At 43.3% G+C, this 19,048-nt stretch overlaps 1 protein-coding gene across 1 annotated transcript in view; it reads left to right on the forward strand.

Moving 5' to 3' along the window:
- Positions 1–19,048, forward strand: part of LOC142309113 (cytochrome P450 3A29-like) — an 89,447-nt gene that overhangs the window by 14,218 nt on the left and 56,181 nt on the right. The window contains exons 2-3 of the mRNA XM_075347158.1: positions 3,546–3,639; positions 10,139–10,191. Coding sequence (XP_075203273.1) covers positions 3,546–3,639; positions 10,139–10,191 — 147 coding nt within the window. The remainder of the gene's footprint in view (positions 1–3,545; positions 3,640–10,138; positions 10,192–19,048) is intronic.

Consider the following 19,048-nt stretch of genomic DNA (forward strand, 5'->3'; position numbering starts at 1 on the left):
TAAATCTAAATGGGAGGAGGAAGTTGGGCCGATAACGGAGGAGGTGTGGGAGAGTATCTTAGAGTATGTACCTAAACTTTCCATGAGCGAACCGGCCAGACTATCTCACCTATACGTGATTCACCGGGTATATAGGTCTCCCTTACTGATGTTTAAAATGGGGTTGAAAAGGAATTCGGAGTGTCCAAGGTGTCAGGGATCTGACGCAGGTATTTTTCATATGACGTGGTCTTGTCCGAGACTGGTCTCCTTTTGAACTAATGTTATTCACAAGATAGGAAGAACATATGGGTGTGTCCTTCCCAGGGAACCATTGCTATGCATATTGGGATATGTTGAGGAGCTTGAGGTGGAAAATACTATGAAAATTGCCATTGCTAGGCTGCTGTATGCGGCAAGAAAGCTAATCGCCAGTTCCTGGATTAAAAAAGACCCCCCGACCAGGGGAGAGTACATTAAAAGGGTGAAATGTATTCTTCAGCTGGAACAGGGAGTGTATGAAAGAAGGGGGAATGTTAAAATGTTTGAGAAGCTATGGTCTCCTTGGCTGCAATGCGAATAGGACGAGTGATGGACCAGTAAACTGGTCTGGGATCGGGATAGCCGTCGGAGACCTCTGATGTGTGTGTTTTGTTTTATTTGTGTTACTAGTTGTTCCTCCTGCACATCGGGGTGAACGGGATGGTTGCTATACTGCAGTTGGAGGGTATTCTAAGTGTGTACTAAATGGGATGTAGTATCGGGGAGAAGTGTTGCTGCCGGGGTGGGGGAGGGGGGCGGGAGGGGGAGTTAAAGGGGTAATAGATGTGATAAACTTAATTTGGATGCCGATTTGTTATTCTGTTGTATGTATTCTGTTTTAATAAAAAAGTATCTGATTTAAAAAAAAAAAAAGAAGATGAGGTCCAGCGTGTGGCCATCTTTGTGAGTAGCTGCAGATGACCATTGGGTGAGACCGGAGGAGGAAGTGAGTGTTATAAGTTTGGAGACAGATGAGTGGGAAGTGTCAATGGGGATGTTCAAATCACCCATTATGATGGTGGGGATGTCGGTGGAAAGGAAGTGTAGTAGCCAGGTGGTGAAATGATCAAAAAAGGCAGTGGCTGGCCCTGGAGGGCGGTAAATGACAGCCAGTTGAAGGTTGGAGGGGGCGTAGATGCGTACTGAGTGCACCTCAAAAGAGGGAAGAGTAACAGAGGGTGGTAGTGGAATTGGTGTAAACGAGCATTGGTCGGACAGGAGCAAACCAACTCCTCCACCATGCTTGTTACTGGGGCGTGGGGTGTGAGAGAGTTGGAGACCGCTATAAGAAAGTGCAGCAGGAGGGGCTGTGTCAGAGGGGGTGAGCCAGGTTTCTGTCATGGCGAGGAAGGAAAGTTTATTGGTGATGAAAAGATCATGAATGTAGGAAAGTTTGTTGCAGACAGAGCGAGCGTTCCATAGTGCTCCTGTTAGTGGGACTGTGGGAGCGGGGGCTGGGTGGATGGGTATGAGGCTAGAGAGGTTGCGGAAATTTGTGATAGGTTGTGGATGAGGGTTTGAAGTGACAATAGGGATGTGGTGAGGAGGACCTGGATTAGGAGAGATATCTCCAGCACTGAGGAGAAGCAGAGAGAGTGTTAGTAGGTGGGAGCAGAGAGCCCATGAGATGGTCGTGTGTGTCTGGAGACACTGGGTGAAATGTGGAGGAAAATATGTGAAGGGGAAGGTGAGATGGGTGGGGAGGATGGATGGAGAGATGAATAGTTCATTACTGGGTTTAGGGATCAGAGGGGGCAGTAGAAAGTGAAGTAATATAGGGGTGAAAGAGAAGAAAAACACAAACATTGTTTACAGTGACTATGTATCCAGTTACCTTCCGGTCACTTCCGGCCTAATTCAATGCATCATACTTATATGGTGCATACTTGTATTGGTGCAGATGAAAAGTCTTGTGCAGACTTTTTAGTTGCCCCAATATATACATATACAAGTGCAATCAGCTGTGAAGGGGTGGGGTGCAGCAAGGACCATTCAATCAAAGAAGCCAGATGCAGCATCACATAGGAAGAGTAAACAAAGGTCATAAAAGGAAGGTGGGGAACAGGGGTGGAGAGGTCACAGTGAGATGCTGGAGCAAGCCAGGGAGATATTGAAGCAAAGAGAAAACAGGTCAGATATTTTGGGAAAGTAGAGTGGATGGTTTAACATACCAGGTATTAGCACACACAGCAGTGCAAAGGGGAGATCAGTTCAGTTCATGGGAAAGTAGAGTGGATGGATTAACATACCTGTGGGAAGATAGACATGATGATTAGATGATGGCAGAGAAGTGATGATAGATGACCAAGTGTATCATAATAATATCTCTGGTCATATCAGTCACTGACACTTATCACTGTACACACACAAACAATGCTGCCAGTCACTGATAGCCCCGCCCACTGGACCCAAAATCCCAGAGGGAGCAGAGGTTTAAATGAAAAAAACATAAGTGATACTGAATCGTTTCTCAAAAAAACTATCGTGTATATCAATCTGCTCATGTCCTTCTGCTCTATAACATGGTACTTGCAGATTGGACTGAATTTTCATGGTGACCGTTTCCCTTTAATATGCTAAGGCTATGTGCCCACGTTGCGTTTTTTCATGCGTTTCCGCAGCGTTTTCAACTGCAGCGTTTTAATGCCAAAATGCATGTGTTTTGATTTCCAAGCAAAGTCTATGAGAAATAGGGATTTCTTGTGCCCACCATGCAGTTCAAAACGCTGCGTTTAATTTGCATAATTTTGGGCAAAATCTCTGCGTTTAAAGAAGCAGCATGTCAATTGTTTTTGCCATTTTGGCAGCGTTTTGCTAACATTACAGTCAATGAGAAGATGCCAAATGCATTCTACATCAAAATCCTTTAACATGCTTTTTGGATGCAGAAATCATGCGTTTTTGACAATTTAATTGCATGCGTTTTTGACATTATATTAAAGGCATGATATGTCACTTTACACACACACATAGTCCGATAATTAAAATTATGAAAAACATTAATTTAACGTTATTTTATACATAAATATTAACAAACATTTATCATTTTAATAAAATCAGCTTTTTTGTTTATGATTTTAATCTGGATATCTGTTATCATTTTTTTTCCATTTTTTCATAGTGTTTGAATGTGAAAACTTTATTTAGTAGTGTATTTGACATCAAAACGCATCTGACTTTAAGCAATGAAAAAACATGTAAATCGCGGTAAAAACGCGGCTAAATGCGGTAAAACCGCAAGCGTATTTATAGCGTTTTTGTGGTCAAAAGCAACTTTGGCAAATACCATTTCTGCCAGAGGATGCGTTTAGAACTGCAACTACCTCGACGCAAAGTGTGCACATAGCCTCATAACTAGGCTTAATCTCTTGTTTTTATGGATTTGAAAGTAAAATATAATGACATGTAAACTATTTCTAATATTAGAAATGTTAATCAGTATCCTGTGATCCTCAACATACTGTAGTTATTGAATAAAATATCAAATAAATATAACCCATCTTTTTTCTCTGTTTTCTTTCCAGTTATGGGATCTGGCCATACAGAATATTCAAAAAATATGGCATACCCGGTCCTAAACCCCTACCATTTATTGGAACTTTTCTTGAAAACAAAAATGTAAGTATAAAGACAAATCATTTGATCACATCCATTATATTAATGTATTCTATTAGAAATAAATATAATAAATAATACAAAATAATAGACTCTATCATTAATTGAGCAGTTACAATTTTTTTTCAGCTTTACAAAACAAACCATTCTTAGTATAAAGTGGGCTTTACACGCTACAATAAATCTTACGATGTGACGGCAGCGTCACGACGTAAGTGACGCACATCCGGCATCGTTAGTTACATTGTAGTGTGTGAAACCTCTGTGCGATTGAACGTTAAAACGTTGATCACATGCACGTCGTTCAAGTACTAAAAATTGAACGTCAGGTTGTGCAATGTTCCCGGGGTACACACATTGCAGTGTGTGACACCCCGGGAACGATGAACTGCAGCTTACCTGCGTCCCGCGGCTCCCGCCGGCTATGCGGAATGAAGGAGGTGGGCGGGATGTTTACGTCCCACTCATCTCCGCCCCTCCGCTTCTATTGGCCGGCTGCCGCGTGACGTCACGGTGACGACGAATGTCCCTCCCACTCTAGGAAGTGGATGTTTGCCGCCCACATCGAGGTCGTATGGAAGGGTAAGTACGTGTGACGGGAAATAATTGTTTGTGCGACACGGGCAACAAATTGAACGTGCCGCACATATGATGAGGGCGGGTCACATCGCATACAATATCGTATGCGAAATTGTAAGGTGTAAAGCAGCCTTTACAGTTACACATTGATCAACCTGAACATTCGTTATTTCCTTATTGCTTAACTACAGGCAAACAAGACGCATGTATGAAAACTGTATCAATAGGAAAGACTCAAAGCTTTGTATTTCTGGACAAGGTAGAACTTCACTGACAAAGAGTATTTGTGTAGGACAAATATACTGAGTGATGAAGCTAACTGCTATCTGATGATATCTGCTAACCTCCACTTCCAAATCCATAGACATTCTAGATTGAATTGCACCATAGACACATTGTATTTTTTGTTTGTTTTTGTCCAAATCACTCTTTTGTGATGACTTTTGTTGCAGTATATAATTGTAGGTAAAATTTAGAAAAAGTAAAGGATTGTACACCAATGTAGTTGCTTGGTAATGAAACTTCCGTGTTGTCCATCTGTACACAGTATGTGACGGGACATAATAAGAATAATCATGATGTGACCTTCACACCGGCGAGATATCACTGTAATTAGTGTAGGCAGTACTTCATCAATATGAAAGAGTGTAAGGTACAGATCTTTAAATGATTGACCTGAACTATGACAGCTCAGTGCTCTTGTCAGTAAATCTGTCAGCTCAAAATATTCCTCCATTGACAGACGTTGCACAGTAAGCACCAAGACCACTATTGCATTTACACTTTCATCTTCACTGGTAGGACCCCTGGGCAGCAGCTTCTGGCTGGTGGAGCAAATTTAAGGGAAAAACATAAAAAATGCCAGATTAGTAATTCATATACAGATCTGAGGATCAAATAGGAGCCAAAGTATAGAAGAATGACAAGGTAGATGTTTAAAGGGAACCTGTCACCAGATTTGGGGCCTAAAAGCTGCGGCCACCACTAGTGGGCTCTTGTATACAGCATTCTAACATGCTGTATATAAGAGTGCAGGCCACTGTGTAGAACATAACATTTTTTTTATAATACTCACCTAGGGGGTCGGCGTGGTGCAAACTGGTCAGATGGGTGGCGCTGTTCTCCGGGACCGGTGCCTCCTCTTTCGGCCATCTTAATCCTCCTTCTTCTGAAGCCTGGGTGCATGACGCATTTGACGTCATGCACAGAGGCCGGTATTGAGTTCCTGCGCAGGCGCACTACAATACTTTGATCTGCCCTGCTCAAGGCAGATCAAATTGCGCCTACACGGGACTTCATTGGACGCGTCATGCACACGGGCTTCAGAAGAAGGAGGACAAAGATGGCCAAAAGAAGAGGCGCCGGTCCTGAAGAACGGCGCCACCCATCTGACCAGTTTGCATCGCACTGACCCCCTAGGTGAGTATTATAAAGGTTTTTTTTATGTTCTACAGAGCGGCCTGGGCTCTTATATACAGTATGTTAGAATGCTGTATATAAGAGCCCACTGTGGTGGCCGCAGCTTATAGATCTCAAATCTGGTGACAGGTTCCCTTTAAGAGGCAGTAACATTAGGCGAAGAGAGTAGTCAGGCAGCGTAAGCCTCATTCAGACGTCAGTGATTTTTCAAGTGTGGAAAACATGGTCCAATTTCTATTTGTGTCATAGTCCAATTTAATCAGTGTTTGGTCAGTTTTTACCATCAGTGATTTTTTTGAATGAAAAAATAAATAAATCACAAAGCTTCTCGCATACATTGCAGTGTTAATCATGGACAGTGCATGAATTGCACCAAATAGCATTGTGTGCTGTCCGTGATTTTCACAGATCCAAAGACTTGTATGGGTAATTTTGATCCATGTCAAAAATGGACATGTTTCTCTGAGCTCTTTGAGGACACAGGGTTTACAAAAAAAAAAATAAAAATTAAATAAATAATACAGACATGTGAATAGACTATAATGAGTATATATTTTTATTCACTTATATAGTGCCATTAATTCCACAGCGCTTTACATACATCAGTAACACTGTCCCCATTGGTGCTCACAACCTAAATTCTTTATTGTTATGTCTTTGTAGTGTGGGAGGAAACCGGAGGAGAACTTTTATGTTCTATCCACAAAAAACATTCTAAGGTTCATAAGGTTCTAGGGTCAAATCCAAGACGAGATTGAGGTGGTGAAACAGCAGAACGAACAGAAACAAAAAACAGCACACATCTAGTATAGAGACATGATGACTAGCAATTAGAGATGAGCCTACTCGAACTTTAAAGGTCGGTGTTCGTCCCAAGAACAGACTTTATAAAAAAAAACAGTGTTTGAGTTCGGAGTTAGGGTGCTGTATGTATGTTGACCACTTGCACAAGCAGCACTGTGCTCGGGTACGCTCGATGCTCAGCCCAGTGGGAGACGCAGCAGTTGAATGGTTTGCATTGGGGGTAACATCAGCGTTATTGGATGTAGTGTGTACAAAAAAAATGAAAAAACCCACCTAACTTCCTCCAAAAGTGCTCTAGTTATAGCTGGCTATGTGTCTGCGGAGACCTGAGTTGCCTACTTAGTGACTTCCAATGAAGTTCAGGTGAAGTTCAAGTCCAGAATAAAACTTTGTCTAAAGTCCAAGTGAACAACCCAAACTTCCACGGGTCCGCTCAGCTCTACTGGCAATAGCTGAAACCTAAGAGATTTACATAAAGTATTGAGGCTGCAAAGGCATGCCAATTAGTCCATTGAACCCTCCCTAGTGTTTCGTTGGCCACCTCTATACAAGGTTTTGGCATTAGAGGAGTGCAGACTTATTGATGCTTTCTGCTGGCTGGCCGGTGTGCACAGCATGAGATTGGTCACCGCCGCCATCAGTGCTGCCGCCAAGAACAGAGACAGTGGTGACTGACATGAGATTGGGAGTGGTAACGTGGAGTTATTGCAATGGCATTAGTAATTATAGTGCAATGTTTAACATGGTGAAATAAATAATTTGTAGCTATTTAGCCAGCTGTCTGTATACTCAGTACAGATACTTTTGCATCTATTTTCTCATTCCTTTTAAACATTTGCATTTTCTATTTGCTATTCTCCAATTTTGTACTTTTGATTTTTCCTTCTTTCTTCCAAGAGCCTTAATTATTATATTTTTCCATCCCCATAGCCGTAGGAGAAGCCGTAGGAATTGTACTTTTGAATGACATCATTAGTTTTATCAAGTGATGCACTGGAAAGTGGTAAAAAAATCCACGTGTTTTGAAATTGCAAAAAAAGTGCAATTCCCTAATTGTTTTGGGGAATTTTATTTAGCATGTTCACTATATGATAAAACTGACTAGGCAATATGAATACGAAGATACCCAACATGTATAGTTTTTTTTTTTGTTGTTTTTTGAAATAGTGGTGAAAAATTTGGGGAAAATTTGTAAGAAAAAAAAAATACTTTTGACGCCATTTTCCATGACCCATAACGTTTTCATTTTTCTGGATCTGGGGCTGGTTGAGGGCTTATTTTTTGCGCCAGGGGCTGAGATTTTTACTGATACCATTTCTTAGTAGATGCAATGTTTTCACTGCCTCTTATTGCATTACATAGCAATGTTGCAGTGACTGAAGAAAAGTAATCCTGGAGTTTTGATTTTTTTTCTCATTACACCATCGGATTAATTTAGTTTCTATTTTGATAGATCGGACTTTTATGAACATAGCGATGCAAAATATATGTATTTTTAATTTTTTTATTGTTTTATTTTTAATAGGGGAAAAGGACGGTGATTTGAACTTGTTTCTTTTTTTCCCTATATTTAAAACTTTGTTTTCACTTTTTATAGTATTTACTATGGGCACTTGAAGATGTGATCACCTGATCGCTTGTGCTATACAGAGCCATGCATCAGCACTGATGTGTATAGCAAAAATCACGGCCAGCATTCACAGAAGGATCGTAATGAGAGACACAGGGATCACCAGCTGACCCCTTTTCTCTCATGACAGCCCAATTTCGTCCCGTTGAAAGATGTGGGCTCTGTGTGCGAAACCGCATCAATGCAAGGGACACAACGTTTGACGTACAAGTGCATCAAAGGTCGTGCAGGGGTTAAAGGTAAACTGTCAGCAGGTTTTTGCAGGCTCATCTCAGAGCAGCATGATGTTGGGAAAGAGACCCTGAATTCGATGTAGCACTTAGGCAGGCTTTGCACACTACGACATCGCAGGTGCGATGTCGGTGGGGTCAAATTGAAAATGACGCACTTCCGGCATCGCATGCGACATTGTAGTGTGTAAAGGCTCGATAATATGATTAACGAGCGCAAAAGCGTCGTAATCGTATCATCGGTGCAGCGTTGGCTTAATCCATGATTACGCTGACGCGACAGTCCGATGTTGTTCCTCGCTCCTGCGGCAGCACACATCGCTGTGTGTGAAGCCGCAGGAGCGAGGAACATCTCCTACCGGCATCACTGCGGCTTCCGTAGGATATGCGGAAGGAAGGAAATGGGAGGGATGTTTACATCCCACTCATCTCCGCCCCTCCGCTCCGATTGTCCGCCTGGCGTGTGACGTCGCTATGACGCCGCACGACCCGCCCCCTTAACAAGGAGGCGGGTCGCCGGCCAGAGCGACGGTCGCAGGACAGGTGAGTCCATGTGAAGCTGCCGTAGCGATAATGTTCGCTACGGCAGCTATCACAAGGAAATCGCTGCTGCGACGGGGTCGGGTACTATCGCGCTCGGCATCGCAGCATCGGCCTGCAATGTCGCAGCGTGCAAAGTACCCCTTAGATTACTGGATGTAACAGTTCTGACACAATCAGAGTATTTACATTAAGGAATGCAGAGGAGCTCAGAGAGCTGCCCCGCCCCCCCCCCCACACACACCTCACCAGGCTCTCTATGTACAAAGTCTATGGAGGTGCTAATCACAGGAGAGGAAGTGTTGGACTACACAGACGAGTCCAGCAATGATAAGGTCCTAGTGCTAAAACAATCATTGCACGTAAACAACACCACAGATCTTAATAAGAGAGGCATCACTGAATTCTGTCTTATCCCTTAGAGCATGCTACCTTTAGATTAAATACAAAAACCTGTTTACAAATTGCCTTTAAAGTAGTTCTTCAGGACATTGCTGTTTCATTCTGAGAAGTCCTAAAATTCTTGAATTTACAATCAAAAGGATCTACTACATGTAGATGAGCCATTCACAGGTGAATGTTGTCCTTTTAACAGCAAAGTAATAGTGGACCTCGTCTTATTCCCAAAGCCTGACAAGCATGGAGTGAACACCATGGGACCCCGAGTCTAGTGAACCTTGGTTTCACTGATGTTGATGCTGGATCTGCACAGATGCGTAATGTGTCTGTCTAAACTTAAGTCTATGCTCACATCACCTCCATAGACAAATCTATATTTACAGAAGTGGAGGACACAGACAGGAAAAGGCCCGTGTGCAAAAACAGTATATCAGCCCTTTTCAGTGCAATAATTCTGTCTATGAGAGTAGCTATGTGCTGAGGAGAAAATGAGCCCCCTTACCTCTAGGGCCCCTGTGTGGATGGGCTGTACAAGGTGTGCTATTAATATGTCCGCCTCTAATTTACAGAACATGTGAGAGCCAAGTACACAATTGTATAAAGGGAATCCTACAGCTCAGTGCAGGGAATATAAAAAGGAACAGGTAGCAGCAATTTGAGAACTAGTATACGATATTGTATAAAAGAGGCATATATGTCACAATTTCAAGGTGAATAATAATATACTACCTATTTTGCGGTGATATTTCTGTTTTGGGAGGTCTTGCTATATCTGTCTGTTATCGCCGACCTTATAAACCAGCTGCCCTATAAACATTTAACAATGTTCTTTCCTTGAGTTACACATGATTATTTTTTTACAACTTGTTAGTAAATTAAATACTTTTTTTTGTTTTTTTAGGGAGTTTTTGAATTTGATATGGAATGTTTCAAAAAATATGGAAAAATATGGGGGTAAGTAAAAATATAGGGGAGAGTTTATCATTTTATGGCCCAGCAAGTGGTTTAAATTTACTTATGACTTATAATGAGCAGGGCATAGAGGAGGGGAGCGATCTAGCACGGGCCAACAGATTTACAAAAATTTGTGCCAGACACTACTGTAGCCCATGACTGGAGTACATTTCTGACTCTTGTACATGGGCAGGCTGAAAATATGCCACAAATTCATTACAAGCCATCTTACTTCACTACTCTTTTGATCAGGACTGGAGTATTAAACACTAGACTTGATGAATTCCCTCTATAATGAGTGTTAAAGGGGTTGTCTACTACTTTTACATTGATGGCCTATCATCAATGTTTGCTCAGTTGGGGTCCGACACCCCGCACCCCTGCCAATTGGCTGTTTTCAGGCCCGGCGGCGGCAGCAGGCAACTGAAAATGCTCAGTTCCGGCGCTGCTCTGTCTTCTGCTACTGGCCGGGCCCGGGTACTGCACATCTGCCTTCTATTGATTAGAATGGGAGGCGGATGTGCAGTTCCCAGCCGCGACTACTATCAGAGACGGAGCAGCTCTGAAACTGAGCATTTCCAGCAGTCTGCTGCCGCCAACGGGACAGAGCACAGCTGATCGGCGGGGGTGAGGGGTGTTGGACCCCTGCCGATCAAAAATTGATGATCTATCCTAGGGATAGGCCATCAATGTAAAAATAGTGGATTACCTCTTTAAGGAAATATATATTTTCAATAAATCCTTCCTATTACCGTGATGTTAGTGGTGAATTTCAGTCCGCTTTCCTATAATTTTCTATTGCGTTGAATGTTAACCACAGATATTTGTTCACCTCTGTTGACCTTGCCGAAATTATCATCGGTATACAAGGCTGTATAGCAGCACTTTCAAATAACGCTATTTTGCATAAGCATTTGCAAAAGAAATTATGACTGATGTTCAATATCCTCATATGACACAATGGAACTGGACACAAAAAAACTATGTTAATATGCTTTATACACATCTGAATTGTAGCTTCAATTCATGATGGATGGCTCGATGCATTGCCAGTGGATCCACCATACAACAACAGCACCTGATGGTCCCACTGATATATTATGTGTGTTGGTTTCCATCATTTCAACAGACATTCCTGTGCTGCAGGCACTGCTATTTTCGATATAGTTTGATCAATTTTAAGGTTGAAGTACAACCTATACGCCAACATGTTAACATATGATATTAAAAGGAACAGAGGCTTAATTGAAAAATAGGTTTTAACACTCTTTATTGAATAGAAGCCTAGGTCAATACCCTTGAGAGCTTTAGGCCCTGTGCGCACTTACCGGTTTTTCCCGCGGATTTCCTGCGGTTCTGCTGCATGTTTCGCTGCAGAAAATGTTCATAACATCTCTGCAGTGAATCACCAGCAAAACCTATGGAAAAAAAAAATGCTGTGCGCACTATGCGGAATTTGACAGCTGCATGTTTTGCTGCGGGATTCCCGTAGCAAAAACAATTGCATGTCACTTCTTTTCCGCACATCGCTGCGGGATTTCACTCCATTGACTGCCATGTAATCGTGAAATCCCGCAGGGAATAATGCAGGCAGCAAATTCTGTGCGGTTCATTGCGTTTTCCTGCGTTATTCCCTCCGGTATTTCGCGGTTTACCTGCAGTAATGTACATCGCTTGCCTGCGGTTTGCAGGGAAGTGATGTCATTATGACAGGAAGTGGAAGCGGAGCAGAGAGTAAACACACACACACAGATCACAGACACACACAGACATCACAAACATAGAACACAGACACAGACACAGACATATAGAATACACATAGAAAGCAAACGGAAATATAGAAAACAAAACACGTGGGCTCTGCTGTATATTTACCGTCCAGCCGCAGTAAACACACAGCGGCGGCCCGGTATTCTCAGGCTGGGGAGGGCGAGGAGCAGGGTTAATGTCCCCCGCCTCCCTCCCACCTCCCGCAGCCGAGAATATCAGCCGCAGCTGCCCCGGGACTGTCGCATGCATTATGCGACAGTACCGGAGTGTCCCCGGCTCTTCTAGATGCCGTGATACGGTGGCGATCCAGGTAATAAGGAGTTAATGGCGGCGGATCGCCGCCACTAAGTCCAGGCTTGATCATGGCAGCGTCTATGAGACAGCTGACATGATCAACCCGTAAGTAAAGTGAATAAACACACACCGAAAAATCCTTTATTTTAAATAAAACACAAATAAGCCTCATTCACCCGTTTATTAATCCCTCCCGAAACACACCGCTCCGGCGTAATCCATGTCCTGCGATGCTTCCATGCAGCCGCGACTGACACAGCGCTGAATGCAGCCTCGCAGCGAGACAGCAGAGGTAACCACAGGGCATTTCCCACAGCCGGTAATGTGAACTCACATTACCGCTCGGGAGAAATGCAGCGTGTGATCACAGGGACTGTATCTATCTATCTATCCCTCTATCTATCTATTCTTCTATCTATTCTTCTATCTGTCTATTTCTCTATCTATCTATTTCTCTATCTCAGAATGAAATGCCTTTTTTTTTTTTTTTTCAATGTGCTTTATTGCATTGAATGCAATAAAGCACATGTACCAAACCGCACGCGGCAAAATCGCGGCAATACCGCGAACAATACCGCAGTAAAACCGCAGCAAACTGCATGCGGTTTTCGGGTGCGGTTTGACGCGTTTTTTTTATCGCGGGTGCGGTAATCTTTGAATGCCTGCGGAATTTTCTTGAGAAAATTCCATTTTCCAGTGTGCACAAAGCATTAAGATTCTATAGTTACGGGGACATAAGATTCTGATATTCAGTGACTATTCGGCGGAGGTCACAAAGAAAAGAAGAGCCTTCAGCGATGTCTGCACAGAGCTTTTCAGAAAGAAGATAAAATTTGCTTTGCAATTCCCAGCCGTCCTTAAAATCTTTGCCCCAGGAGGAGGTACAGAGACATTCACGGCCCTTGATCAGGCAAGACGTTATGTGGACAAGACTTTTGCAAAATCATCACCCCTGGCGAAGAGTGGGGATGCTACTCCCCAGAGGGGGTGAGGACATAAAATAGCCCATACAAGAGCAAAATTGCTGATGATTAATGTGGAGTATTGATGCTGTTTCTAAAGGAGCGATTGGGGAGGGGGATTTGTATGGGGGTCTGGAGTTCATGATGTGGGCCTGAAAGTGTTAACTCTACCATAACCCAGACACCCCCAGTCCCTCTCCATACACCCGCTTTTCCCCCCTTTTTTTTTTTTTCTTCCTCTTTCCTTCTTCTTTCCCTGTCTCGCCCAACCCCTTTATTATCCCATCACCCAAACACACCCCCCTCCAACACATAACTGCCCCCCTATACCCACATAACCACACTCCCCTCCCAATCCCTCCAACTACACTCCCCCACCCACAAACTACTTTCCACCCCCTTTGCCACCCACACCCCCTTTGTCACCCACAAACAAACCCTCTCCTGCCCCCCCGACTACACACTTTCTCCCACCCACAAACTACCTCCCACCCCATCCGTCCCAATCAACTCCCCCATCCCATTCACACCACCCCCCATTTACGACCCTTCTCCTTCCCATAACCATCCTCTGGACCCCTCCTCCATTCTTCCCTCCTTTCTTCCTTTTGTTTCCTTTTTCTTTCTTTTCTTTTCCTTCATCTCTCCTGGGAATGAGCCTCTCTATACTGGGTCGAGGTTCAGCCTATTTTCAGTCCTCAAGGCTTGGGGATACTTGTATATATTTCTGAAGATATGTTTAGCATGCCTTTAAGTGAAGTGTGGAAGCTCAAGAAAGCGAAAATATTTTGAGGAGCGAAAGAGGGATCAGTAGGAGTCCCTACATACATGCGGGAAAAAAGTGAAGTCCGCAACTGTGTTTTCCTACAAAGGATATAGGATAGCGGTGTTATTTTGTTGGTTTAATTGACTTTTTTTTTTTTGCACCACCAGAGAGAGACGCGGTGGACAGGTTTTAAGAAGGTTTTAGATAGGATAAGAAGATTTCAAGTAATATATAAGGATGCGAATTGTGTCTTGGAACGTTAAAGGCCTGCAGTCGCCACACAAAAGACGAATGATATTGAGGCACTTAAAGAAGCTTAAAGTAGACATTGCCCTACTTCAGAAGACCCATTTGAAAAATCAGGATTTCACGAGAATGTGCAAAATGTGGGTGGGAGAAGTGATGGGATCCTCAGCCCAAAATAATAAAGCAGGTGTGTTAATACTACTCCATAAGCAGGCAAATTGTAAGGTAATAACACAGGAAAATGATGGAGATGGGAGAATACAAAAAGCTTTGCTTGATACCCCATGTGGACGACTCAAAATCTATAATGTATATGCACCAAATGAGAGTAATAAGATTTTCTTCCAGGAGTTGGAGAGGCAGGTTTTGGAGGACCCTGAGAGGAACATAATAATAGGAGGGGATCTTAATACGGTAATGAACGTCAAAGAAGATAGGTCGGGCACAGGACACAAACGCATGATAGCCAGGACACATGACAGGGTGCTGAATCTATTCACAGAACATACTAGTGTAATAGATGCTTGGCGAAACTCACACCCGGCAGACCGAGAGTATACTCATTTCTCCCACGTCCATAGCACATGGTCCAGAATAGATTATTTTCTACTAACACAGGGTCTACTCAACAAAATGAGGAGGATCGACATACAAGATCTGGTGATATCAGATCACTCCCCATTACTCCTAGACTTAGAAGAGACCTACCCCAAGGGAACAGACATACTGTGGAGATTCCCTTTACACTTAGCCCAGGACGAGAACTTCCAAAAACTGGTGAAAATGTGGTGGCAGGAATATACATGGGATAATAAGGCGCATGAGGAGAACTCCCATTTATACTGGGACGCAGCTAAGGCAGTACTAAGGGGAAGAATAATGGGATATGTGAAAGCATTGCGAAACAAAACAACTAAAGCATACACTGAAGCCAGCAGAAGGACCAGAGAAGCATACACAAACTACATTAATAATCCATCTATTGGTAATAGGAACAAGTGGATAAAAGAGAAAGCAGAATTTGACTTGTGGGTGGACAGGGCAGAGAGGATGAGGGGCTAGAGAATTGCATCACATTATTTTAGATTCGGGAACAAGGCAGGTTCGCTTCTGGCACGAATGGAAAAGGGAATAACTCCTTTAACATCTATAACTCATTTGAGGGACCCATCTGGGGCTAGCCACAATGACCCAAAGAAAGTCAATGACATATTTGGACAATTCTACAAAAAACTGTATGAACAAGGGCCAGCAAATGACACAGAAGGAGGCAACTTCCTAAACAATCTGTCATTACCCACAATTACGGAATCGGACAGGGAAATGTTAAATGCCCCAATAAAAGAGGAGGAAGTGAGAACAGTTGTGAAAAACCTTAAAAATAACAAGGCCCCAGGCCCTGATGGAATGAAGTGGGAAATTTTTATAAAATACTACAGGAAGATGTTATGCCCACTTTAGTAAAAAATTTTAACAACACTCTCCAAAATAAAATTCTACTACAGTCAGGCCATATGGCGTATATAAAGGTAATACACAAACAAGGAAAAGACCCCTCGGACCCTTCATCATACAGGCCCATAGCGCTGATAAATTAAGACATTAAAATAATCTCTAAAATCCTGGCGGACTGGCTAGCATTGGTCCTCCCATCGATAGTAGGACCACATCAAGTGGGGTTTGTTAAAAATAGGTCAGCAGTATTCAACATTCGCACAGTGTTGGCGGTACTAGATGGAACAAAAAGACCGGGCCTGATAAAGGGGAACCCTGCGTTGTTGGCCTTAGACGCGGAAAAGGCCTTTGACAATGTAAATTGGCATTGGTTAGGGATAGTATTTGGTATAATGGGTACTTTTCGGAACTATATGGAGGCACTTTACGCTACTCCTGAAGCTAGAATTTCCACAATGGGCTTTCTGTCAAAATCTTTTCAGCTACAGAAGGGAACTAGGCAGGGGTGCCCCCTGTCCCCTCTTCTGTTTGACTTGGCCCTTGAACCACTAGCCCAATCTCCCAAGGGAGATGCAATTTAAGCTAGTACACAACGCAATTTACGCCTTTAATATACCACATAGCAGCTCACCAGTGCATTTCTTGCACCATTGCCCTAAATGTGGATTCCATAAAGCAAAACTGTTTCACGCTCTCTTCATTTGCTGCGTGGAGGTGACAGGAGCGGAGGTTTCTTCTGCTGTTCCGGTCACCTTCATGCAGCAGAGCTGGAAGCGACGCTGGACCATCCTGGATTCCGCCGGACATGGAGGGCTTTTTGGGGCTGATTAAAGTGGTGAACCAGGGAATGTGTTTGTGTTTTTTATTTCTAATACAGGATTTTTCAGTTGTGTGTGTTTATTTACTGTAATTTACAGATTAATCATGGAAGGTTTCTCCGGGAGACGCCTGACATGATTAATCTAGGACTTATTGGCAGCTATGGGCTGCCAATAACTCCTTATTACCCCGATTTGCCAACGCAGCAGGGCAAATCGGGAAGAGCCGGGTACTGTCCCAGAACAGTCGCATCTAATGTATGCGGCCATTCTGGGCGGCTGCTGACTGATATTGTTAGGCTGGGGGGCTCCCCATAACGTGAAGCTCCCCATCCTGAGAATACCAGCCTTCAGCCGTATGGCTTTATCTGGCTGGTATTAAATTTGGGGGGAACCGCACGCCGTTTTTTTTTAATTATTTATTTCTATACTCCATAGTGACACGCCCACCGGCTGCTGTGATTGGGTGCAGTGAGACACTTGTCACTCAGCGTGGGGGCGTGTATCACTGCAACCAATCATATGCGCCGGTGGGCGGGGAAAGCAGGGAATATGAGATTGTTTAATGAGCGGACGGCTTTTTCAAAATAGAAAAAGCCGCCGGAGCAGTGTGAATGCCGTGCAGCGCCGGTGATCGGGGATTGGTGAGTATGAGAGAGGGGGGGACACTTCAGTCACTCGGGGGATTAGAGGTCACCGGTGAATCCTCCACAGGTGACCGCTAATCAGTACACGGCACACAAACAGAGCCGCGGCATGACAGTGAAGTTCACCCGAGTTCATTCTCATCCCGCTACTCTGTCTTCCGACATATAGTAACGACATTTTGCATCACACATGTGTTCTTTGCAGGATCCTGTCACTGGATGTTTAGGGGCGGGGATTGGAGTAATGTGATCGGGAGTGATGGGAACTAAACGTGCCAGACTGGGAGCCGGCATCTGACAGCTGCGAGGCTCGTAACCAAGGTAAACATCGGGTATACTTGCTTGGATACCCGATATTTACTTTGGTTACAAGCGTCTGCAGCTGCCAGGAGCCGGGCTCCCTGCACACGTTACCAATGTAAACATCGGGTAACTAAGATAAGTGGTTACCCGATATTTACCTTGGTTACGAGTGCCGCAGCTCTCAGGTGGGGGAGAGGGAGGGGGAGAGACAGAGAGAGGGAGGAGAGAGAGGGGGAGAGAGACAGAGGGAGGAGAGAGATAGACTGATCACGGGGCTGGTTTCTGTGCATGCTCAGTAGAGCAAGCAGGATCCTGCCTATCAGCACGCCAGCGTTCACATGCGTTTGCGTGCTGTTTAGTCAGGATCCAGCAATTTGCAGAAGTTGGACGCAGCTCAAAAACGCTACAAGTAGCGTTTTTGAAAGATGTTAAAAAACTGCAAGTCGCTGGATCCTCACTATAACGCACACAAACGCAGGTGAACGCATGTTAACGCGAGTCCATTGCAAATGCATTGAAATGAAAACACATTTGCACTGGATCCGTTTCTGCGTTAAAAAAACGTTCAGGACGCATGTTAAAAAGACGTAGTGTGAAAGCAGCCTTACTGGCACCAGCTGGGGAACTTTGTGGTAGAATATTGATTCTCCTTTAGCGTAACTGAGTTATTGACTATTCTCCTGACTGATAATGTTGGATTTTTTTGTCCAGTGAGCCGTGTAGCATCATGTCCTCTACTCTCTGGCTGAATTATGGTCCCGTGTTTGGAGAGAAGGTAGAAAATCCAGTAAAGGTTCTTCTAAAAATATCCATAAATTCATAACAAGAATAAAAACTTGAAATTGACATCCATCAACAATACAAGATGAAAAACATATTGTAGCTCAAGCAGACAAACATGTTTTGGATTACAACTAATTTTTAGTCATTGTGTATTCTTGTTATGGATTAAAGGATATTTTTTTAGAAGAACCTTTGCTGGATTTTCTACCTTCTATTCAGTCTTCCCCCCGATGGCACCGTGACGGCTTCTGTGCATTGGATCTTCAAGCAAGTGTGGTGAGCTGTCCAGCGATTGGTACAATTCCACAATTTAATGGTTCTTGTGTCCAGCATTATATTTACTTATTTAAATTCTATCATTTAACACCTTTTTCCCCTATCGTTATGATATTCTGTGAATACATTTATATGATCTAAAGATCTGTACATTATAGTCATTGTAGACTTAAGGTGAACTAGAGGCAGTTGATTTGTTCTGCTCGAACCACAGGCAGCATGTATGAGACACTGGTTATAATATTTCAGTTTGGTATGTTTTACTCTGAAACACACTGGAGCATTTCAGAGAAAATGGACATTTAAAAACTGTCCGGGGACCATACCATACAACTCCACTGTCAGATACCCTTTAAGAGATAAAATATTTTAGTCTTTAAAATACTATTTAATATGTACTTAGCTCTATTTCTATTTCTGTAAATAAAGGAGCTCTACCAAGATTGAAAGTTATCCCTTATCCAAAAGACAGAGTATAACTTACTGATCACTAGATAGGACCACTGGGACCTCCATCTACTCAGCTAGTGGGACTCT

The sequence above is a fragment of the Anomaloglossus baeobatrachus genome, chromosome 1, assembly GCF_048569485.1.
Source record: "Anomaloglossus baeobatrachus isolate aAnoBae1 chromosome 1, aAnoBae1.hap1, whole genome shotgun sequence".
NCBI lineage: Eukaryota > Metazoa > Chordata > Amphibia > Anura > Aromobatidae > Anomaloglossus > Anomaloglossus baeobatrachus.